At 36.4% G+C, this 25,319-nt stretch overlaps 1 protein-coding gene and 1 long non-coding RNA gene across 3 annotated transcripts in view; one reads left to right on the plus strand and one right to left on the minus strand.

The window, feature by feature from the left end:
- COG5 (component of oligomeric golgi complex 5) overlaps window positions 1-25,319 on the minus strand; it is a 363,376-nt gene that overhangs the window by 307,907 nt on the left and 30,150 nt on the right. For both annotated transcript variants that reach the window (XM_028525999.2, XM_036010775.1), the window contains one exon: window positions 14,591-14,711. In XM_028525999.2, coding sequence (XP_028381800.2) covers window positions 14,591-14,711 — 121 coding nt within the window. The remainder of the gene's footprint in view (window positions 1-14,590; window positions 14,712-25,319) is intronic.
- Window positions 3,372-5,155, plus strand: LOC118497112. The gene is made up of 2 exons (XR_004899661.1): window positions 3,372-4,040; window positions 4,568-5,155. It is a non-coding gene; the product is annotated as an uncharacterized LOC118497112 (long non-coding RNA).

A 25,319-nucleotide genomic window follows, 5' to 3' on the forward strand; every position in this document is an offset into this window, starting at 1 on the left:
GGTGTAACCAATGTGACCTTCAAAGTGTCATATATATTCATTCTTTACCTCTATTTCTAAAGAAAGATGGATAAAGGAAAACATTATTTGGGGGTCTATTATACGCTAGGTAAGGTCAAAGGCAATCTATAAACTTGGTCTCATTAAATCAACCCAACAGCCCTTTGAAATCTGAGAGTGAAATTAACCTGTTGAAATTCACAGTTAGCAAGAGGGAAGGAAACTGTATTTAGAGTAAAGGTCTAGATGGTTTCAAAGCCTATGTGCTCCTTTCTCTTCATTACAAAGTACATAGCAGAAACAATTTGGTATTTTATGTTACAATCTTATGATGTGTAAGTCTCTAAAGTGTTAGTAAAATAAATATTACTTTGATGGAAGAAAAGTTTATGAATACTGTGTTGCTCTGGTTGTTACATTAAAATAACTAGCCTTGTGTGTCTATTCAACAAGATTTCCTCCTAAGTCATTTACGCTCAGTAGAAGTCTTTCCAACTACTTTTTTTCCAGTTTTTATTTTTGTTGCCACAGTTTAACTCAATCTCAAATACCAATTTTACTACTTGGTTTTAGGTGGAATGTCTCTTTCAAGTGGCTATTCTTAAGTATCCCCAAAACTTATATAAAAAAACAACAGTAAACATGCTACCTTCTCTCTACCTTCTACCCAGCAACTACCACATCTCAGTATTTATGGAGAAAACCAGGCAGACACTACCTCTATCCTTGATCTTCCAAAGAGAAGATTGTCACTTTGGGTAGCCTTCCATCCCTGAAGAGTAACTGCAGCAAGCTGGAGGATGTAGGCCATCACACAGCACTAAAACACTCACCAGAAGAGTATGTATCATATTTTGTAAGAAGTATCTCCTCACAGGTATTTACTTTAAAATAGTCAGTTAACATTTTATAGCTGTGTATAAAATTTTTACTCACCAACACTCTTAGTCTATTTATTTGTTATTATATATTTTAGCCACTCATGCTCCCTCCACTATGTCCCAAAATGTAATTCTTCCTGAAGTCTCTTCCCAAGTGAAGGCTTAGATCCTTCAACTGCCTCAATCAATGATCTACTAAACTACATCTTCCAAAATATAACATGACTTCCATTTTCAAACTTATTTTAGCAATATAACTTTTTTTCAAACAAATTATTTTACCAAATCTAATACATATGATAAAAGGTGCTTACTCTCAATGAAATAAAACTAAGGGACCTGAGTTAAGTAACTATATATAAATAACCAGGATTCCTCAAAATACAATTTGGAACAATATGATTTTGAACTACTAACCTTAACAAGAAATTCTATAGGAAATTTCCTCCTCACTGTATTGAGATCCTGACTAAATATTACTCTTTTCTGTTAGAAATTAAGTAACTATGACTCAAACTGACTCTACCACATGCCTGTAACCAGATCTGGATTCACATTCTGTGAGTTCCCTGAAGATCACAAATCCACTTTATTACTTTATATAACTCTAAAACAGTCTCAGAGATGAACACATAATAGGGTTTTAAAACATATCTGAACACAGAATTGAGTATGTAAATCAGGTTAGAATAAAAAGCTGTTTTCTTTAATTCCCAAATTATTTACCTGTAATAACTATATTTCTTAAGAGCAAAAAAGCGGCCCTGGCTGGCATAGCTCAGTGGATTGAGCTCAGGCTGCGAACCAAAGTGTCGCAGGTTCGATTCCCAGTCAGGGTACATGCCTAGGTTGCAAGCCATGACCCCCAGCAACCGCACATTGATGTTTCTCTCTCTCTGTCTCCCTCCCTTCCCTCTCTAAGAATAAATAAATAAAATCTTTAAAAAAAAAGACAACTCTTTGAAAACTTTTAAAAAAAAGAGCAAAAATAGAAAAGAAAATGTATCATTAGCAGTAATATTAGAAGAGTATGCAGGATATTTTATAACCAGTATCTCCTTACAGTTGTTTACTTTAAAATCTATAGTTAACATTTTATACCTGTGTATAAAAAATGTATCTAGTTCCCTGCCAATCTCACTTAAGGAAACAACTAATTTGGTAAAATGGTAATAAGACCCATGAATACAAGACACATCATCCAGAATCTTGAATCTCCATCCTGACTATATCCAAAGATTAAAAAAAGGGTGTTGCTGCTTTAAACTAGTTTAGGCAAAGAGAAATAATAACTTCTATGAGCATAGTTTTTCTGCTGTTCTTCTAAGTAAAGATTTACCTTAGAAAATCGATTGTTAAATATTTGGAAAAATGATCCCAAGGAACTGATTTCTGACTTTAAGTAAAAATTTCCACAAGACATGTCATCTTTTTTCTGAAGTGTATATATTTTTTAATATTTAATTTACTTATTTAAATAAATCCATTTATTAAAATTTATTTTAATAAATTAAATGCAAATAAAATTTAAGTTTGCAATTAAAATAAGTAAATTTTAATAAATCAATTTATTAGAGTAGAATTGGTTAATATAATTATATAGGTTTCAGGCGTACAATTCAATAATATGTCATCTGTGTATTATACTGAGTGTTCACCACCCCAAGTCAAGTCTCCTCCCATCACCATTTATCCTCCCTTTACTCTCTTCTACCTCTCTTCACCCCCTTTTCCCTCTGATAATCACCAATCTGCTGTCTGTCATCTTTTCAAGACAAAGTAATAAACTTTTAATAGTAGTAGACTCCAAAAGACAAAGTAATGATAAAATGATTTGGCAACTTTATTGTCCTAAATTTGTATTTACTTAGTCTATGAAACATTCTTGTTTCCATTTGTTCTTTAGAAGTATAGAGATTTCATATACATAAAACTTAAGTTTGCATTTAACATCACTTCTAATTGTATTTAAAAATTAAAAGTATGAACTCTCAACCTGCACATATTTTTATCAAAGGGGCAGAAAATGGGGACATCTGTAATGATTTCAAAAATAAAAGTAAAGTCAAAAATTTTACAATGCTTATTCAATTTGATGTACTTTTAGAGCATATGAAAAACAAAACTGCTCAGGTTGGCATGGCTTAGTGGATTGAGAAATGGCCTGCGAACCAAAGGGTCTCTGGTTCAATTCCCAGTCAGGGCACATACCTGGGTTGCAGGCCAGGTCCCCAGTAGAGGATACACAAGAGACAACTACACATTGATGTTTCTCTCCCTCTCTATCTCTCCCTCTTCCCCTCTCTCTAAAAAGAAATAAATAAAATCTTAAAAAAAAAACAACCAATTACAAATTAATTTAGTCTTGCTTCCACTAATGGCAGAATGAATTGCTCAGGTGTGGTTTCCTGAAGATCATTTAAAAAAAAAATTTATTGACTACAAGAGAGAGAAAAAGAGAGAGAGAGAGAAACATGTATTTTTTGTTCCACTTATTGATGCATTCATTGGTTGATTCTTACAAGTGTCCTGACAGGGGATCAAACCTACAATTTTGGTATATTAGGACCACACACTAACCAACTGAGCTACTCATTCAGGGCATGGCAAATAATGTCTAAATCTAGATAAATCGTTTTTAAAAACACACTATTTGAGGGCACTAGAAAGTTATAAAGTTAGGAGCAGACCAGAGGAGGGTTTACCTTTGAAACATAGAAACTGCAATGGGTAAGAATCACAAGTTTGGGCATTATGCCTGAGGGTGCTCACCACCACTATTCTTACCAACATCCCCATTCAATACCCATAGCTCTTGCAGCAGAAAAATACAGTCTTACAGTCCTGTGTGACAGCAGAGCACAGAAATCGGGGCAGACAGATTAGCTATAAATTTAGGGGGAGAAATCCTAAAAACAATAGAGCTACAGAAGGAGAGAAACCCAAATCCTTGGTTTACCATTAAAATTCACATTCAGGAGGGGAGACAGGAAGGGATTCAGAGTAAAGCAAGCAAAAATCAGATGGGAGTATGTCCTTTGAAAACTAGTAGGATATGTATGTTTACTGCTTTTTTCAGACTGATGGAATTTCCCAAGCAGTGCGTAGTTCACAGAGCAGAAAGCTAGGGTCTGACTAACTTGAGATGTTAGAAGACAGGTGTTAGAAGACAGGTGTAGGAGACCGTTCTGCGTGGCATAGGCCTAGCTCCCACTCAGAGATGCATAGGACCCACGCCCACGAATAGGTTCTCCCATGGGGTATCAGGCCTGCAATGTGCCTAGGCTGCTTTGAGACTTGCTTTTTGCTAAAACTCCCTCACCCTGAATTGAGACAGCAAGTACTTACTGTAACTTCCTAAAATCCATGCTAAACCTTCCAAGGACAATGTAACAGGTTCAACTACTTTTCCCTTTTCATTTGCAAATATCCTTCTGTGGCATTGGCTCCTTTGTTTTCTGTAAAAGGTAACCACCTAAAGTGAAACTGTGCATAGTAAATGAGGACCATCATGTAATGTGACCAAAAGGGGAAATAAAAAGGCCTGTCATGGCAGAAGCCATGGCTTTTTTGCTCCCCTTGAGAGCGAAGCCACTCACCTTTTTCCTCCACAAGACTTGGTAGTCCATGGAGTCTTTCCCCCACCCACAATGTCTCGGACCCCACAAGCCGGGCTCCCCAGACAGGCCTCATGGCTGAGAAAGGAGCTGCAAATTTAGGGAGGAAACTTGGAAAGAAAAAGACACACAGAGAGGTAAGGCCCATAATCTTAGTAACAACTCTGCCCAAACTCCTAGTGACAGCTAATGACAGAGGTACAGGGAACATTCCTCAGGCACTAGCTTCTAAAAGCAATAGCTATAAGCTGAAAGAATTGAGCAGAGACAAAGACTACACAACACAGGGAAAAAATGTGTAGTTTGTTTGAGACCAGTCAAGTTAACTGCCACTTAGAGCAACAACAAAGCCATCCTTAGAGAACATAACAGAATCTAAAATGACTAAGAGGTACTGCAAGCAAATAGCCCAAAAGTCACCAAAGTAAAATGAAATACACAAAAGTATTTCATTAACACAAAAGAAAGTACAAAATTCCAACAAAGGAAAGCCCAACACCAGGTGGCTTCATTGGTGAATTCTTTCTACCAAATATTTAAAGAAGACTTAATATCAAAATTTATCACTCTTCCAAAAAAAAATGAAGAGGCAGCAACACTTTCTAACTCATTCTATTAGGTCAGCATTACCCCATTACCAAAGCCAAAGACACACTACAAGAAAAAAAGAGGAAGAGGTGGAGGCACCGTGCCTCCTCGCACAACCAAGATTAGAACAACAATGATTTGCAGACAGAATATCACTCAGAACTGACAGAGGATTTATCTGAATGGAAGTCAGACAGCCAAGAAGTTGAAGTGGACCCGTACATCCAGGCTGGTAGGAGACGAGGAGCTGGGCAGGCGCGGGGCTGGCGCAGGTCGGCGGTGCGCAGAGGTCAGGGAAAATTTGGTGCAAAATTGGTGCGACAGCCACCCGGGGCGCAAGAACGCAGCGGTGATCCCTGAGTACGCAAGCTGTGACTGGCGGACCCAGTGGGGCAGCGATTGTGGACCAGGGCAGAGCTCGTGGACCAGGGCAGAGCTCGCGGCCCAGGATCCCAAGCAAGGAAGGGTCTGAGCCCAGGAGAACGGAACTACTGCCATTGTTCCCTCTCGCTCCCGCCCCCACCCCCACATATAACGTCACAATCTAGCGAACGGAGTGCCAAGCCCCGGTGAACACCTAAGGCTCCGCCCCCCACCCTAACAAGAGTGACCAGACCGGAAAAAAAAAAAAAAAGGAGGAGAGACAGGGAAAGACTTAAGACATGTTTCCAACAGAAGAACACATTGGTCCCCCAGGACTCATCCTTTTGAGAGACCAAGAAATAGCCAATCTATCAGATGCACAGTTCAAAACACTGGTGATCACAAAGCTCACAGAATTGGTTGATTTTGGACGAAATTTAGATGAAAGGATGCAAGTTACCATAAAAGAGATGCAGGAAGATATGCGGAGGAGAGCCAATAGTGAAAGGAAGGAATCTGAGTCTCAAAACAATACAGTGTACCAGAAGGAAGATAGAATCAACCAAGCAGGAAAGCATGATGAAATAAGAATTCAAAAAATTGAGGAAAAGCTCAAGAGCATCCAGGACACCTTTAAACGTTCCAACATCCGAATTATAGGGGTACCAGAATGGGAAGGAGAAAAGCAACAGATTGAGCACGTATTTGAACAAATAATAAAGGAGAACTTCCCCAATCTGGCAAAGGGAACAGTCTTCCAAGAAATCCAAGAAGCTCAGAGAGCCCCAAAGAAGTTGGACCCAAGAAGAAACACACCAAGGCACATCATAATTACAGCAGCCAAGGTAAAAATGAAGGGGAGAATCCTAGGAGCAGCAAGAAATAAGGGGACAGTAACCTACAAAGGAGTTCCCATCAGACTGTCAGCTGATTTCTCAAAAGAGACCTTACAGGCAAGAAGGGGCTGGAAAGAAATATTCCAAGTCATGAAAGACAAGGACCTACATCCCAGATTGCTCTATCCAGCAAAGCTCTCATTTAGAATGGAAGGGCAGATAAAGTGCTTCTCAGATAAGGTCAAGTTAAAGGAGTTCATCATCACCAAGCCCTTATTTTATGAAGTGCTAAAGGGACTTATCTAAGAAAAGAAGATAAAGAAAAAACATGTATAGTAAAAGGACAGCAAACTCACAATTATTAACAACCATACCTAAAGCAAAACCAAAAGAAACTAAGCAAACAACTAGAACAGTAACAGAACCACAGAAATGGAGATCACATGGAGGGTTAGCAACAGGGGGGTGGGAGGAGGAGAGAGGGGGAAAAGGTATAGAGAATAAGTAGCATAGAATGTAGGTTGAAAATAGATAAGGGGAGGGCAAGAATAGTATGGGAAATGTAGAAGCTAAAGAACTCATAAGTATGACACGTGGACATGAACTAAAGGGGGGAATGTGGGTGGGAGGGGGGTACAGGGTGGAGGGGAGAGAAGGGGGAAATGGGACAACTGTAATAGCATAATCAATAAAATATATTAAAAAAAGAAAAATATGTATTTTAAATACATTATTTTACTAATGTATTAAAAAATGTTACCAATTTACAGTAAGGTCCAGCTAAATTTAGTCCCAAAACTCTTCTTGAAGAAAAGCCATAAATTAATGTGAGACAATTTAATCCTGAAATGGGCACTATCTAGTTTTATTTTTAATCATTAAAGAATAATCAGTATGAAAAATTAAAATGTCTTCACTTAAACAATTTTATTTATTCTGTCAATATGACACTAGTATGATTTTAATTTTTATTTCCCTAATGCTTAATAATGTTGAGCATCTATATGCATATTTGCAATAAATCTTTTTTAAAATTTATTTCATTGATTATGCTATTACAGTTATACCAATTTTCTCCCCTTAGTCCCCCTCCTCCCAATACCCCCACTTCATCCAGCAATTCCCCTCTTAGTTCATGTCCATGGGTCATGCATATACGTTCTTTAATTACTCCATTTCCTACTCAGTTCCCTAATATCCCTGAGCCTATTTTGTACCTACCAATTTGTACTTCTTAATCCCTGCATGTTTTCCAACATTCTCCTACTTCTTCCTCCCAACTGATAACCCTCCAAATGATCTCCATATCTCTGATTCTGTTCCTGTTCTGCTTGTTTCCTTAGCTTGTAATTGAGATTCAATTACTGATAGTTGTGAATTTGTCATTTTAATATTCATAGTTTTGATCTTCGTCTTTTTTATATATAATTACCTTTAGCATTTCATATAACAATGACTTGGTGATAACGAACTCCTTTAGTTTTACCTTGTCTAGGAAGCACTTTCAAAGTGCTGCCCTTCTATTCTAATGATAACTTTACTGGATAGAGTAATCTAGGTTGTAGGTCCTTGCTTTTCATCACTTTGAATACTTCTTTTCAGTCCCTCTAGCCTGCAAAGTTTCTTTTGAGAAATCATCTAACAGTCTTTCGAGAACTGCCTTATAGGTATCTAATTGCTCTTCTCTTGTTGCTTTTAAGTTTCTCTCTTTATTTTTAACCTTTGGCATTTTAATTATTATGTGTCTTGGTGTGGTCCTCTTTGGATCCATATTGTTTGTAGCTCTCTGTGCTTCCTGGTCCTGTATGTCTATTTCTTTCATCAAATTTGGGGAGTTTTCTTTCATTATTTTTTAAAATAAGTTTCAGTTTCTTGCTCTTCCTCATCTCCTTTTGGCATCCCTATGATTCAGATGTTATGTTTAAAGACATCCCAGAGGCTCCTTAGCTCATCCTCATGTTTTTTTAACTTTTTTCTTGCTGTTCTGATTGAATGCTTTTCTCTTCCTTATGTTACAAATCATTGATTTGATTGTTGGCTTCATCCCCTCCACTGTTGGTTCCCTGTCAGGGGTGTCCAACTCGCGGCCCACAACCCCATTCAGCCCAGGATGACTATGAGTGCAGCCCAACACAAAATCATATATTTACTTAAAACATTTTTCATGCTCATCAGTTTTCGTGTTTGTGTATTTGATATGTGGCCCAAGACGATTCTTCTTCTTCCAGCGTGGCCCAAAGACATCAAAAGATTGGACACCCCTGCTGGATTTTTCTTTATCTCACTTAGTGTAACCTTCATTTCTGTCTGGGTCTTTTTTATGCTGTTGAAGTACCCGATGAGTTTCTCGAGCATCCCAATAACCAATGTTTTGATCCCTGCATTTTATAAGTTGTGTATCTCCATTTCATTTAGTTCATTTCTGGAGTTTTGTCCTGTTTTTTCATTTGGGCCATATTTCTTTGTCTCCTCATTTTGGCAGCTGCATGTTTATTTTTGTGTATTAGGTACAGCTGCTTTGTCTCCCTGTCTTAGTAGCGTGGCCTACTGTAGAAAAGCACACCCCTGAGTTGTATGGTGTGGAGCCTTAGGTAATAGCCAGGGCAGGGCAACCTGTGTCACTGCTGTGTGGCTCTGTATAGGGGAAGGCTCAGACAGGGGACAATACCACTGCCTGGCCTCTGGAGATTTGCCCAGGAGGAAGCTTTCTCTCAGCACTTGCCTTGTTGCCAGTCACTTCAATTTCTCCCCGTATGTTACTGGTGTCCTTCCAGCTATTGCCCTGGAGCTGAATCCCAGAGGAGATGTGTCTGGGTGAGTCCCAAGTCTGTTGAGGGCCCTTTAAGAGGAGTCTCTTAAGAATCCCGCAGTTTCTTCTGTTACCCCAAACTCCACTGGTTTTTACAGCCAGAAGTTACAGGGACTTATCTTCCTGGTGCTGGAACTGTACGCCACATGGTTTGGTCTGGGACTGGGATCCCTCGCTCCCAAGGTATCTCTCCCAATTTTTATCCACCAGACATGGATATAGGACTGCCCACTCTGCATCTCCACACTACTCTGAGTCTCTGCACCTCTCCAAGCGTCTCCACCACTCTTTCCCTCCTACCCATCAGGGTGAATATAGTTCTTTAAACCCTTGGTTGTTGTACTTCTATATAGCTCAATTTTACGACAGTTCTGAGTGATATTTACTTTATAGTTCAGTTATAATTTGCTGTAGTTGCACAAGGAAGAGAGGCGTGTCTATCTACACCTCCATTTTGACCTGAAATCCCATATATCTTCTTTGGTGAAGTATCTCTTCAAATCTGTCTATTTTTGAATTAAATTGTTTGTGTTACTACCAAGGTTGGGGAATTTTTAATAAATGCTAGACACAGTCCTTTACCAAACATATACTTTACAAAAATCTTCGCCCTGTCCATGGCTGTATCTTCAGTCTTCTAACAATATCATTCAAAGAACAGAAATTTTAAATGTTTATAAAGACTAATTTATCATTTTTGTGTATGTGAATTGTGCTTTGGGTGACATATCTAAATAATTTTCTGATTCAGAATCACAAAAATGTTCTCCTATGTTTCCTTCTAATTTTATATTTGAGATTTTACATTTAGGACTATGATCTATTTTCATTTAAAATTTTTATATGAAGTGAGGTACAAATAAAGTTCACTGTTTTGCATATAGATATCCAATTGTTCCAGTACTATCTGTTGAAAATACCTGTTTTCTCCACTAAATGTATCAAAAATCAGTTGTTCATATATGTCTGGGTCTATTTCTTTGCTCTCTATTCTATTCAATTGATTCATCTACGTTTTTGTCTTAATTGCTGTTTTTGTAATAAGTCTTCAAATCAGGTGGGGTAAATACTCCAACTTTGTTTTATTTTAAAAGTTCTGGCTATTCTAGATCCTTTGTATTTCCATATGATTTTAAAAATCAGTTTGTCGGCCCTGGCTGGTATGGCTCAATGGATTGAATACCAGCCTGCAAATCAAAAAGTTGCTGGTTCAATTACCAGTTAGGGCACATGCCTGGGTTATGGGCCAGGTCCCCATTAGGGGGCACGTGAGAGGCAACCATACATTGATGTCTCTCTCTCTCTCTCCTTCTATCTCCCTTCCCCTCTCTCTCTAAAAATAAATTAAATCTTTTTAAAAAATCAGTTTGTGAATTTCTAAATAAAAGCCTGCTGAAATTTGGAAAGTAATTGCTTTGAATCTGTATAGATCAATTTAAGGAGAATTAGCATATTAATAAACATTAAGTCCTCCAACTCACAAACAAGGTTTATTTATTTATTTAGGTAATCTTTAATTGTTTTCAACAATGTTTTCTAGTTTTCAGTGTACAGGTCTTATGTTTCTTTTGTCAAATTCAACCCTATGTATTTTGTATTTGTTATAATAAGTGGTATTTTTGAATTTCAGTTTTCAATTGCTTGTTAATGGTAGAGTATTGATCTTATATCCTGAAATCCTGTTAGAATCTTTTATTAGTTCTAGTCATGTTTTTGCAAACTCAAAAGAAGATACAACTACACACCTATTACAATGGCTAAAAGAAGACTGACTCTAAAATCTGTTGGGAAAAATGTGAAGGAATTAGAACTTTCTTGTACTACTGCTAGGAATGTAAAACGCTACAACTAGTTTGAAAAACACGTTGGCAATTATGGTATATAAAAACTTAAACATACATCTACTATATGAACTAGCCATTCTACTCCTACATATTAATCAGAGAGAAATTAAACCCTACATCTTACAAAGACTTGCACATAAATGTTCATGGCAGCTTGATTTGTAAGTCAAAAACTGGGAACAACCCAAATGCCCACCAAGAAGTGAACTGATAAATCAGCTACAGGATACCCATACAATGGAATACTATCAACAACAATAAAGGAATGAGCTATTAATACACACAACATTAATAAATCTCAAAGTAATTAAGCTGACTGAAATGAGATGAACAAAAACACATACAAACTGTATGATTCCAATTAATGTAAAATTTGTTTAAGTATCAGCTAATCTATAATAACAAAAAGCAAATCAGTAAATGCCAGAGGAGGTAATTACCAAGGCACATGAGGAAACTTTTGAGGGTGATAGTTATGTTTATTATCTTGATATTTGCCAAAGGCTTCATGTCAAAACTTACCAAATCATACATTTCAATATGGGCAGTTTATTGTTAGTCATTTAGACCTCTATTTAATAAAAAGAAAAGGTGTCACTGTAAGATTATTGTCACTATATATACTATATACTTTTTAAATTTATACATTTAATGTACTTTTAAAATTGATACATATATACTTGTTAAATTGATATATATTTTTATATCGATATATAATTCACATACCAAAAATTCAACATTTTAAAGTACAAATTCACTGGTTTTTTTGTTTACTGACAAGGTTGTGTAATAATCATCACAATTTAATTTCAGAACATTGTGGTCACGCCCTGACCCCAGAAAAGAAATCTCTACCACATTCCCCCCCAGGCTCTCAGAATATATTTAATTTCTAGATGACAGTTATTTTATCTAGTTACTGCAATTCAAGTCTCAAGACCTTTCAAGTTTGAGAGGTTGGTTTTAAGTTAATTTCAAGGGCTTATGGTGTAAGTACTGGTACTCTTCATCATTTTATTCCTTCTAATATGAATCAGACCCATATTGATATAAAAATTGATAATTTCAAGACATTCCAGTCATAAAAATATAATTGAGATACATGTATAATTATAGTAGTGATTACCAAATTATTACTTCTATTAAAATATTAATTTCAAATACAGAAACTTCATTTCCCTCTTGGTGTCCCTTATTATCAATGCTAGATCTAGCCAATACTGAACCACAGCAATGAATAAAGAGAAGATGCCTTCGCAAATTTTGAATAGCACATAATCTGTAAAGCTTTAAAAATTTAAATTAATACAATCCATTTTGAAATAAACTCACCATGAACAATATTTTCTCAACAACCTCTCATCATCATCATATTTATAAAACTTTGGGTAAAGTCAATACCTCATTGGAGGGATAGTGTGTTTATACTCTGCACTGCACCAACTCAAAGAATTATGACTAACTATATGGTCTCACTTATGTGTGTAATCTAATAATGAACAAAATAAACTGACAAACAAAATAGAAACAGAGGCATGGATACATGGAAGTGACTAACAGCTGTCAGAGGGGAAGGGGAGGGGGAGGGGGAGACTGGATGAAAGAAGGTGAAGGGATTAGCCAAAGAACATGTATGCATGACTACGGGCACAGACAACAGTGTGGTGATGGCCAGGGCAGGGGGGAAAAGCAGGGAGACCAGGTAAAGGTGGGCAACAGTGGGGAAAATAGGGAATCTGTAACATGGTCAACAATAAAAATAAAGAAAAAAGTCACCATTTGCATTACAGCATCCATTGTTTCTAGAAGAGCTAATAATCATAAAACCTAGCAATTTTTTATTATGAAGGAATATTAGTGATGATGAATATATATAATAAACCTTGGAATAATTTGTATGTTTTTACTTATTCTATTATCCTACAGATTACTTTTGAAGCACAGCAATGAAATTTGATAAAGCAAAAAACGTGCTGATACTAGGGATTTTACACTCTTGCATTTAGCACACAGTCTGAAAAAGAAGCAATTATTACTCACTGCTAAAAACTTAACTTTTTAAAAAATTTATTTATTTTTAGAGAGGGGGGAAAGGAGGGAGAAAGAAGAGAGAAGCATCAGTGTGTGGTTGCCTTTCGTGCACCGCCTACTGGGGGCCTGGTCCACAACCCAGGCACATGCTCTTGACAGGGAATCAAACAAGCAACCCTTTGGTTTGCAGCCCAGCACTCAGTCCACTGAGCTACTACACCAGCCAGGTTTTAGCCAGGACTAAAACTTAACTTTTTATACAATATATTCCAAGCATTTCAAATAACAAGTAAGATATATTCCCAATAATGTGTCTAAGCAATACATTTAAGTATTATAAATTGAAAAGTGTTAAAGCATGATTTGTGAAAGGTATTACATTTTCCTAGGAAAAAATATGGAATAAACATTACAGCATGACCATGTAACTGAAATATCAAAGACAGAAAAATTTAAAAAATCATTTAATACACATCTTTCTGATAATACTTTGGCTAAATAATATCACCAAGACTAAGTAGAATCTTGATATTTGAGATGGATATAATCAAAGACCTTCTGAACCTACAAAGTTACAAACACCACTAAACAGATCTACTTCAGAAAAATTACTGGGTACGTACGTATTGAAAAGAAAACCACAAATCCTCAATAAAATGCAGGTGTTAGGTAATTCTATGCGCATTTGATAACTATTCAAAATTTTGCCTGAAAAATTAGGAACTGCTTCATCATGGACCTTCCAACTTGTTAATAGTTAAAACCATAAATATTAAACCCTTGAGTGTCAAGAGTCTACTCTGAATATTTGAGAAAGTAAGGAACAAATGAAGAAATGAATTAACTAAGTCTTCTAGGCATAATGTCAACAAGGGATCTGTCACCTACATAACAGCATTTCTCCCAGATATTTCTCCTAGAGAAATGAAAACGTTTAAGTTCACATAAAAACCTTTACATGAATGTTTATAGTAGTTGTATTCATAATCACCAAAAACTAAAAACAATACAAATTTCCTTCAACCAGTGAATCAATAAACAAAGTGGTACAACCACACAGCGGTATCTCAACAAACACAAAGTAACAAATTACAGTGTATACACAACAACTTGGATAATTCTCAAAGGTATTAAGCTGAGTATAAGAAGTCACCCTCAAAAAGTTATATACTTGATGACTCTATTTACGTGACATTCTCCAAAACACAAAACTACTGTGATGCAGAACCCACAGGTGGTCACCAGAGTTAGGCATAGCGGGTGAGGGGAAGGTAGGCATCACTATAAAGAGAGATCATGATGGAATTTGGGGGTGATGGAGCTATTCTGTATATGACTGTGCTAGAGGTTATATAAACCTATGCATATGTTAAAATTCACAGGTCTATATTTTTAAAAGGCCTATTGCATATGATAGCTTTAAAAATAAACAGCATTTCTAAGAAATCAATTGTTTACTCACCCATTCTGAAAAGTGTAACAGTGTTGAAAATAGCCAATTATTAAATAAATTTGATCAATAATATCTGTTAATGGTGATAATATAACAAAAGTCAACAAATCAAGTGACTGAAAAAAAGCCTTTAAAACTCTGCTAACTTTGTAATAAAAAAGAACTTACCAAGTTCGTTGAGACTTTGGGCGGCTTTTGTTATCTCTCTACTTCCCCCTTGCAGCTGTCCTTGGAGTCTCTTACTGAGATGTAAGATGCGAATTATTCTCCGAAGCAAATCACAGGCAACCTGTACAAATAACACAATGTTAAATGCAAATCACTCCATTCTTTCTAGATGCTATAGATTGTCTTTTTTGATTTCCACCAATCAGAAACCTAAATAAGCACAAGTCTTCAAAAGCATCATTATAATAAAATAAACTCAAATTCATCCCACATGGAGAGAATTTGGGATTAAGATACTATGAAACCTAGGGACTCTTCTCTTCAATCCTCCACCAGTTTTCCTCTCTAGGCCAGTGGTTCTCAATCTTGACTTCCTATTAAATTCAAGTGGGTAGGTTCAAAAAGTTCTAATGCCAAGGCCATAGTCCCAATCAATTAAATCAGAACTTCTAGCAGTGGGAACTAAGCATCAACATTATGTTTTAATATCCTCAAGCAGTACCTTTGTGCAGCCCATGCTGACATCCACTGTGCAAGGACTGCCTAGCTTCCTACTACGGCCTCCAATTGTTTCCAGTCCTGGCTTCTCTTTTCTAAGGACCAGAGGAACAGACTTGAAGTTTTCTCCCAATTTTACTAGACCTTAAAGAATAAGCATGCCTTAAAGAATAAGTTGAATTTTCCTAACTTTTTAATCACTAATAATTATCCCAGAAAAAGTTATTTTAAAAAAACTTTAAAAAAATAAAAATGTTTTAACTTTTGTCACCATATGTGTCACCTCCTATTATCTTTCCTTATCAAATCTAATACTGGTTCTGTATGTGTCCAAAAGACTAAGGCATAAAATAAAACAGATTTTGGGGTGCTTCATTACAGAAGCCGGATCCAGGACAACTGCCTGGGGGAGAGTGAGGAGAAGGGAAACTGATGGAGTTAACATACATCTAATGTCCTTCAGCTTCAGCAGTGATAATGAACAAGAGACAGACCGTCTGTGCTGCTGCAGCACCACCACCATCTTTGCATGGCCCCGAAGCTTGTTGAACAGCAAGAACATCTCCTGTCTAAGGAGGAAAATCCTAACTAGTAACAACAAAAAAAGCAAAGGCAACCAGGCATTAAACATGTGTTTACCTGATTGCTTTTCTGTGTAATTATAGTCTGAAGTACTTAAAATAATAAAAGAATGCCAAATACAAATCTCCCACTGGAAAGTGAAAGACTTGGGCATCTTTATTTTTTAATTACATTTTATTTATTTTCTGAATAGGTAATATGAGCACATGATTCAAAATTCAAAAGCTAAAAACGATGAAGGCACCCTCATATCTCTATGTCCCAACCATAAACTCCCAACACAACCACTACTGTCAGCTTTGTGCCTGTCAGATTGCATTTTCAGAAAGCTAGACCATTTGGAATGTAGAGTCCCTAGCAATCGTTCCTCTGGGATTTTAAATACATCATGAGGAGAAATACACATCCTTTTTTAGTCTAATCACCTAGAATTGTCCTGTCAGAATACCCCAGTACCTACCCAATAAAGGATATAACCACAAACATGAAATCTTTGAGCTTATTTCTACTTCTTTTACTTATAACCATAGTTAATCTCTCACCAAGCCTAACTGACTATCCTTTTGTTGCATAACACAACAGCTATTTTAACTCTATTCCTACAACCATCACCCTAATCCAAATCTTCATCACCTTCCCCTTAATACTGTGGTCTCCTGGCTAGCTTCCCAGTCTCTTACTGAAATCCATCCTGCCAGATTTATCCTCTTACAAACAGTTTTCAGCACTCCAGCCCCTTTTTTTTAAATAAACCTCACTGACTTACTATGTTGAATATTCTCAGAATAGCATTTAATAAAATCCTCAGTCAACAGGTCTTAAGATAGTCTATTAAGGCATTACCTCTCAGCATTTTCTAATATAGTTGCCTCCACTCCAATCAATTTCCTTTTCTTAATTTTAGACTTTTATTATCAAAAATAATACAAACATATTATTCAGCACTAAAAAGGAATGAAACTATCAAAATATGAAAAGACAGGGGAACCTTAAATGCATATTACCAAGTGGAAGAAGCCAATCTGAAAAGGCAACCTACTATATGATTCCAACTATACGACGTTCTGGAAATGCCAAAACTATGGAGACAGTAAAAAAAAATCAGTGGTTGCCAGGGGGTGGGGGATGAGTAAGCTAAAAACCAAAGATTCTAGGGCATTGAAAATATTCTGTATGACACTATAATGATGAACACATGTCATTATACATTTGTCCAAACCCACAGAATGTATTCCAAGAGTAAACCCTAATGTAAACTGTGGGCTGTAAGTGATTCGTCAGCTGCAGCATATGCACTACTGTAGCAGGGTACGTTGATTAAGGGGGAAGCTATGCATGAGAGGATACACAGGAATTCTTTGTATTTTCCTCTCAATTTTGCTGTGAATCTAAAACTGCTCTAAAAAACTAAAGTCTTTAAAAATACAGATAAGATACGACAAAGAAAATCACATACAGAAGTAATAGCTGACTGAACTTATAACCACCACACAGAGCAGGAGAAAGAGCTATGTCAGCCATTACAGAAGCCCTCCATGAACCCTCTGCCAATGTCAAAACCCTCCATCCATCACCCTGCATGCTTCATCCCAAGAAAAGAAACAACTATTCTGGCTTTTGTGGTAACCACTTCCTTACCTTATTTATGGTTTTATTATTGAAATGTCTCTACATAAACACTATAGGTTAATTTTGCCCAACCCCCTTTTTAAAGATTTCATTTATTTATTTTTAGAGAGAGGGTAATGGAGGAAGAAAGGGAGAGAAACATCAATCGGTTGGTCACCCCTCACACGTCCCCAACTGGGGACCTGGCCCTCAAACCAGGCATGTGCCCTGAAAGGGAATCAAACCAGCAACCTTTCAGTTCACAAGCTGGCACTCAATCCACTGAGCCCAACCAGCCAGGGCTAATTTTGCCCTTTTAAAATCTATATAGATTCCATTATCATCTCTTTTTTCTTTTCAATCTGTTGTATATATTGGATCATCTGTCCTGTATAGCTTCTCACAGACTAAGTTTTCTTGGTTGCACCCCCACAGTGTAGTTCAACATGTTCCACTGTCGTCTGTATTTCCTACACCAGATTCAGGTTTAATATCTTTGGCAAGATTACTCATTAGATGGAAGAGTAACTAGAACACATATGATTTTCTCTTTCAGTGCTTTTAGCAGCCACTAAAACTAAATGTCAAAATCCATTAAAATGATGATATTCCAATTCTATCATTTTGTCTTTATTTGTCAGTATATAAAATTTCCCTATAAAAAGAAACTTTACCTCATCTACTATGTTTAGCCAATGGTATGTTCATACAAAAAAGTAAGAATAAATACTCGACTCTTCCCATGGTTTATCAGTTTGAAAATTAAAAACTGCTTTCCTAGTATCCACCAAAGATAAATAATTACTTGATTTTGTTTTGGCTATCATCACAAACTCATAGATGTAAGCATAAAAAGGGTGTCAATCCACTGTAGTTCTTATCCTTATAGATGCTTACACTGTCCCACTTTTGGCCAATGGGAGCCTCTGAAGGTGATCAAATGTACACATTTGCAGAAGACTAAGAGGTCTCTGAGGACATAAAACTTTCTTTCAGTTCTAAAACTGGGGAGTTGGTCACCCTAGAACCAATGCAAGTTAGCTGCTGAATCCTTTTGTCATGACCTCTAGTTAGTAGCTGTTGATAGCTTCCTTAGTATATGATATAAAAATATTCCAGAATCATTTTATATATTTCATGCCCCAGACCTGGAGTGAATGATTTATCAAAAAAGCCATGGTTTCTTTTAGAAGTCAACAGCATGTCAAACCACATTCTGGGAATTAGGTTTCCACATTTCTGGGACTTTTCAGTAGACACAGCTAGGAAATGTTAGAATTAAAATATCATATAAATATTCATTCATTCTATTCCATAATATAAATAAAATTCTCAAATTAGCATTATATGCACATATATATTTGTACAAAAATATATACGCATAATATATATACCATTTTAAGATAAAATTAAAATATGAATTCACACTGATTACTTTCAATTAAAAATCAAGAAAACAAGGTGTTTACTTCATCTTCTAACTTATTTCTTCCACACAGGAACTCCTGGCTCTTAAGACATAGGAGATTATCAGCATTATAGTAATTTAAACTATTCCTTATTTTTGCTACACAATACATAGAAAACGTTATCTTAATAAAAAAAAACAAAACTACAGAAATATAATTGCTAAAGACAGTTTTGAAAAATTGTTTTGTGTATGTTCTTTACACATTTTTCTACAATTAAAATTTTTTTTCTGTCAAAACATACAGCTAATTGCCCTGACCAGTGTGGCTCACTTGGTTGGACATCGTCCTGCAAAGCAAAAAGTCACCAATTTGATTCCCAGTCAGGCACATGCCTAGGCTGCAGATTTCATCCCTGGTCAAGACATGTACGAGAGGCAACCAATTGATGTTTCTCTCTCACATTGATGTTTCTCTCCCTCTCTTTCTCCTTCCCTTCTCCTCTCTCTAAACATAAACAAACAAATAAACATACAGCTGTTAAGTGAAATAATCAGTCAGAAAAAAACAAACACTGTATGTTTTCTCTTGTATGTGGAATCTAAAGAACAATATAAATGAACAAACAAAACGGAAACAGATTCAGATACAGAGATCAGATTGATGGTTGCCGGAGGAGAGGCTGGTTGGGGGACTGGGTGAAAAGGTGAAGGGATTAAGAAGTACAAATTGGTAGTTACAAAATAAAGTACAGGGACAGCTGGAGTATTGAGCAGGCAGAGCAGCCGCAGCCTCCACGTGCCCAACAAGCAAGGTAGAGCCAACTGTGCAGAGCTCTGCAGCCAGCAGCCTGAAGAGAAGCAGTTACGTTGTCCAGCTGAAGTGAACTGGCCTCCTTAAAACTGCCCGAGCCCTGGTACCAGGTCTCTGTCCCAGCACTAAGACTCTTTGTAGAGGACTTGCTTAGGCAAGGGTGCTGTCACCTATGGCTTCATGCTGGGAATTCACCATTGCAGGAGAACATCATAATACAGAGAAAAGTGCCCCAGCCTCAGAGACATTTGACCTTGGTTTGAGCCTGGCTTGACCATAGTTGTGTGATTACCTGGCCTTTCTGATCCAGTTACCTCATCTGTAAAATGGGCTGAATAATAACTAACTATAGTGAAGGTTAATAGAATTACTTATATAATGTTTTCCCCACAAAGTAAATGACTATTAAATGGTACCCATTATTTTTTTCTTGTACCTCTACTGAAGTATAATTGATAGACAAAAACATGCACAAATTGCACACCTTGATGAATTTTAAAATTTGTATATCCTCATGAAGTTCTCCCCCCAAAGTAATGAACATAAACATTACCACTCAAGAGTTTTCTCCATCACCTTATCTCTCACTCCTGCCCCTCTCTCTGTCTTGCTTCCCATGCCCAGGGTATCACTATTCTATTTTCTATTAATATCAGTTAATTTGCATTTCCTAGAACTTTCTGTAAATAGCATAATACAGCATGTGGCCTTCTTAAACTCAGTGTAATTCTACTGATATTCATGCATGTTGTAGCAACAGTTCGTTTCTTTATTGCTGAATAGTATCCATTGTATGGAAATACCATGATTTGTTTATCCATTCAGCTGTTGACAGACATTTGGGTTGTTCTCATTTTGGAGGGGCTATTAAAATAAAGCCACTGTAAGCAAAATAAATAAATAAGTAAGTAATGAATGGAACTGGAGAGCATTATGCTAAGTGAAGTTAGCCAGGTGGTGAAAGACAAATACTATATGATCTCACCTATAAGTGGAACCTAATCAACAAAACAAACAAGCAAGCAAAATATAACCAGAGACAATGAAAATAAATAACAAACTGATAGTGACCAGAGGGGAGAGGGGAGGTAAATAATGGGGGAAAGAAGGGGAAGGGTCGTAGAGGAAATGTATAAAGGACCCACGGAAAAAGCCAAAGTAGGGAAGGATGGAGGGTGGGGCAGGAGAAAGTGGTGTTGGGAAAATGGAGTCAACTGTATTTGAACAACAATAAACAAATGATAAAGAAAAAAAATAAGTAAATAAATAAATAAAGTACAGCATAGAGAATATAGCCAATAATATTGTTATAACTATCTGTGGTGCCAGGTGGGTAGGGGGACACTTTATAAAGTAAATGATTACCTAAACACTATGCTGTAAACCTGAAACTAATACAAAATAATATGGAACATAAACTGTAATTTAAAAATAAAATAATACAAACAGGAGAGTATATATAGGAAGTATAGCTATTATATGCTATACTCCCCTATATATCAGTCATTTAATCCTAGTTTTAGTAATCATCACTAGTCTTACTCTGATGTTTCTCTAGTCACTTTGGTTGTCTCAAGTGCACTGTCTAACAGATTCCTGGGGAAGGGGCAGAGGAACCATCCATCTATAAGAACTTGCACTCTTTTTCTAAAAAAAGTTTTATTTATTGATTTTAGAAAAAGAGTGAAGAAGAGACAGGGAGCAAGGAAGGGAGAGGGGAGGGAAGAAAGAGAGAGATACAGAGAGAGAGATTGATTTATTGTTCTACTTATCATGCACTCATTGGCTGCTTTTCTTAAGTGCCCTGACCAGAGATCAAACCTGCAACCTTGGTGTATCAGGAGGATACTCTAACCAACTGAGCAACCCAGCAAAAGCCAGAACTTGCACTCTTATATGTGGATACCTGCTGTTATCAATTTCTATTGCTGCACAAAAAACTCTAAAACTTAGTGGTTTAAAATGACCTATTATTTCTCACAATTCTGTGGATCAGGACTTTAGGTAGGGCTCAACTGCTTCATGTGGTAACATCTAGGATTACACACTCTGCTGCACTGACCTAACAAGGCTCATCTGGATGGTACAAGAAGGCTGCACTCATATGTCTGATGCCTCACTGCTTCTCTACCTGTTATCTCCACAAGGCTACGAGCCTTCTGCACAGCATGTTGATGTCAAGGTATTTTGACTTCTTACATGGATAGTGGCTTTCCCAGAGCAGAAAAAAAGTTGCTATGCTCCTTGAAGGGTAGGCCAAAACTAGCACAGCATCACTTTCACCAGCATGAGGTCTTTGGTTTTTCTATCCTAGTTGCTCTACATGTTTTTACAGTGTTTAGGGATACTGGTAATTTATGTTGCTTTTGTTATTCTTGCTCTTCCTTCCTTCCTTCCTGGTACATTCACTTATTTGGTGGATAATTGTAAAACCAGTATAAAAAAGTCATTATTCCACATAACAATATAGATAAAATTATTTGATTATCAACTGAAAACTAAAAATGGCTCCTACTAAAGTATATTAAGAAAACTGGAAAGACTTCCAGTCAAAATGGAGGTATAGACAGACATGCTTTTTGTGCAACCACAAAAAGAATTACAACTAAATTTCAAAACAAATAACACACAAAACTGCCAGAAAATTGAACTGTGTGGATATCCGACAACCAAGGATTTAAAGAAACCATATTCATCCAGAAGCATTGTAGGGCGAGACTCGAGGAGACACAGTGTGGTGTGGAGGAGCAGCGACAGCAGCAGCAACAATGGAACAGGCATGGGTGGTCCCACATTCACATGTGGTAGAAAAAAATCAGGAGGGATACCTTGGGAGCAGATAATGCCAGCCACAGGCCAGACCTCATAGCCCAGGGTTCCAGTGCTGGTAACATAAATCCCCATAACTTCTAGCTATAAAAACCAGTGGGAGTTGGGGTGGTAGAAGAATAGCCAGATTATCAGGAAACTCCACTTAAAGGGCCCCCACTACCATAAAACATATGCAAACCTACCCACTCTGGGATTCAACACCAGGACAACAGCTGGAAGGGCACCGGTCACATCAGGGAGTGGGTGAAGTGACTGGAAGCAGGGCACATGCTGGGTAAACCACCAGAAGCCAAGCAGTGGCACAGTCACCTCTCTGGGCCCTCCCCCAACACAGAGCCACAAAGTGGTAAAGAGGGTTGCTCCACCCTGGCGATTAACTAAGGCTGTGCCCCACACAATTTACAGATGTCTTTCCAACAATAGGCCATGTTACTAAGAGAGGGATTCAAAGCAGCTCTACCTAATAGACAGAATAAAACACAGGGAGGCTGGCAAATTGAGGAAACAAAGAAACATGACACAATGAAAGAACAGAACAAAACCCCAGAAAAAGAATTAAACAAAATAGAGAGAGCCAACCTATTAGATGCAGAGTTCAAGACACTAGTGATCAGGATACTCAAAGAAGTCATTGAATACGGCAACAACATAAAGGAAGAAATGAAGGTTATGCTAAGCAAAATTTTAAAAAACATACAGAGAACCAACAGGGAAGGAAGCTGGGATTCAAATCAACAATTTGGAACATAAGGAAGAAATAAACATTCAACCAGAACAGAAAGAAGAAACAAGAATTCAAAAAAAAAACACAAGGATAGTATAAGACTCTGGGACATCTCCAAATGTGCCAACACCTGAATCACGGGGATGTCAGAAGAAGAGGAACAGCAAGATTGGAAACTTATTTGAAAAAATAATGAAAGAAAACTTCCCTAATTTGGTGAAGGAAATAGATGTACAAGTCCAGGAAGTACAGAGAGCCCCAAAGAAGTAGGACCCAAAGAGGACCACACCAAAACACTTCATTATTAAAACAACAAAGGTTAAAGATAAAGAGAGAATCTTAGAAGCAGCAAGAGAAAAGCAGAGAGTTACCTACATAGGAGTTCCTGTAAGACTGTCAGCTGATTTCTCAAACTCTGTAATCAAGAAGGAACTGGCAAGAAGTATTCAAAGTGATGAAAAGGACCTACAACTTAGATTACTCTATTCTGCAAAGCTATCATTTAGAATGGAAGGCAGATAAAGTGCTTCCTAGACAAGGTAAAACTAAAGGAGTTCATCGTCATCAAGCCATTATTACATGAAATAATAAAGGAACTTATTTAAGAAAAAGATAAAAACTATGAACATTAAAAAGGCAACAAATTTGCAACTAGCAATAACTGAAGCTAAAAAAACAAAAATTTTAAAAAATTAAAAACTAAGCAAACAATCAGAACAGGGACAGAATCATAGGTATGGAGATCATTTGGTGGGGCTATTAGCTGGGAGGGGGAAGGGGAAGAATGGGGAGAAAGGTGCAGGGAGTAAAATGTATAATTGGTAGGTACAAAATACACAGGGGGAGGTTAGGGATAGTACAGGAAAGGGAGAAGCCAAAGAACTTACATGCACAGCCCATGGACATGAACTAAAGGGACAGAGGAATGCTAAAGGGAACACGGACACTGGGTGGAGGGGGACAAAGGGGGAAAAATTGTTACAACTATAACAATATACTCAATAAAATATGCTTTAAAAAAGAAAACCATGTATATATAAAACATATACATATAAAAATAAAGGTTTTATGAATGATTTCTCCCTTCTTTATTCTAACATTTTCATAAAGTCTTACTTAAATAATTTCAAAGTTAAAAAATTAAATAAAAAATATTTAATTGTATATGTATGACTTAAGTATAATATGTATATGTATGGCTTAAAATATTAAAAAGTAAAATGATAAAAAGTTAAAAAAGAAAAAGATAAATTTATAGTAGTTGTATGAATTATATCTCAATAAAGCTGTTATATTTTTAAAACATAATTAAACATATTAAACTTATAATATTTGAACATTAAAAATGTTTTTCACTTATAACTTTAAAAATTTTAAATATTCTATATAAGGGATAATAAGCTCTTCAAAATTTCTTTCTGAAAAACTCTGAGACAGTTCATAAACAAACAATGTTACTAACATAAGCTAAGATGGAGATTATTCTTGGGATGATAATTAAATTCAACTCATGTATTCATATAGATAAATAGGAACTCCGAAACTTCTGCTTGAAGAAAGAGTGAGAAAAATGAAAGGCAAAAAGCATTAAGTGTAAAAGTACTTCTCATTGAGGTTACATCCATAGGGACTTTAAATTCAAGGTAAAAACAACTTTGTAGGTATTTCTTACTTGCTTTCAAATACCACATGCATCTAAATGAATTAGAAGATCAAAAAATAAAAAGATTAAACAGAAACATTAAAGTTTCTCCAAATGTTTAAATTGAAAATGGCTAGAATGAAGAAAATAAAAATGGCTAAAACATAAGCTCCCAAAAAGCCCTTAGATTTCAAAAGTGTTTGAAAAGCAACAAATTTCTAAGATAAACATCCTCCCTAAGTGCATATGAGTTAATCCAGGAAAAATTAAATTCTGGATATAAAAATAATAAAATGTTCTTAGGCATATTTCTTTTTCTTTTCCCTTCCTTCCTCTCTTTCTTCCTTTATAATAATTTGATCAAATTCAACTTGATTGTCCCTATACAATAACATTTTTATAGTAGGAGTATAGAAAATGAGGGCTAATATTTAATAACAATAATAAAAATAAAGTGTTTATCTTAAACACAAGTAATCCTGACATCTCATGCTTGCATAACCATAAAAATTAAAAACATCCATAAAAGTAACTGTTGCAGCTTTACAGAATCATAGTATTTTAGAGCTGGAGGAGAATTCACAAATCCAGTCCAAACTTTCATTGTAAAAACACACTATA

The sequence above is a fragment of the Phyllostomus discolor genome, chromosome 10 (assembly GCF_004126475.2).
Source record: "Phyllostomus discolor isolate MPI-MPIP mPhyDis1 chromosome 10, mPhyDis1.pri.v3, whole genome shotgun sequence".
In the NCBI taxonomy this organism is placed as follows: domain Eukaryota; kingdom Metazoa; phylum Chordata; class Mammalia; order Chiroptera; family Phyllostomidae; genus Phyllostomus; species Phyllostomus discolor.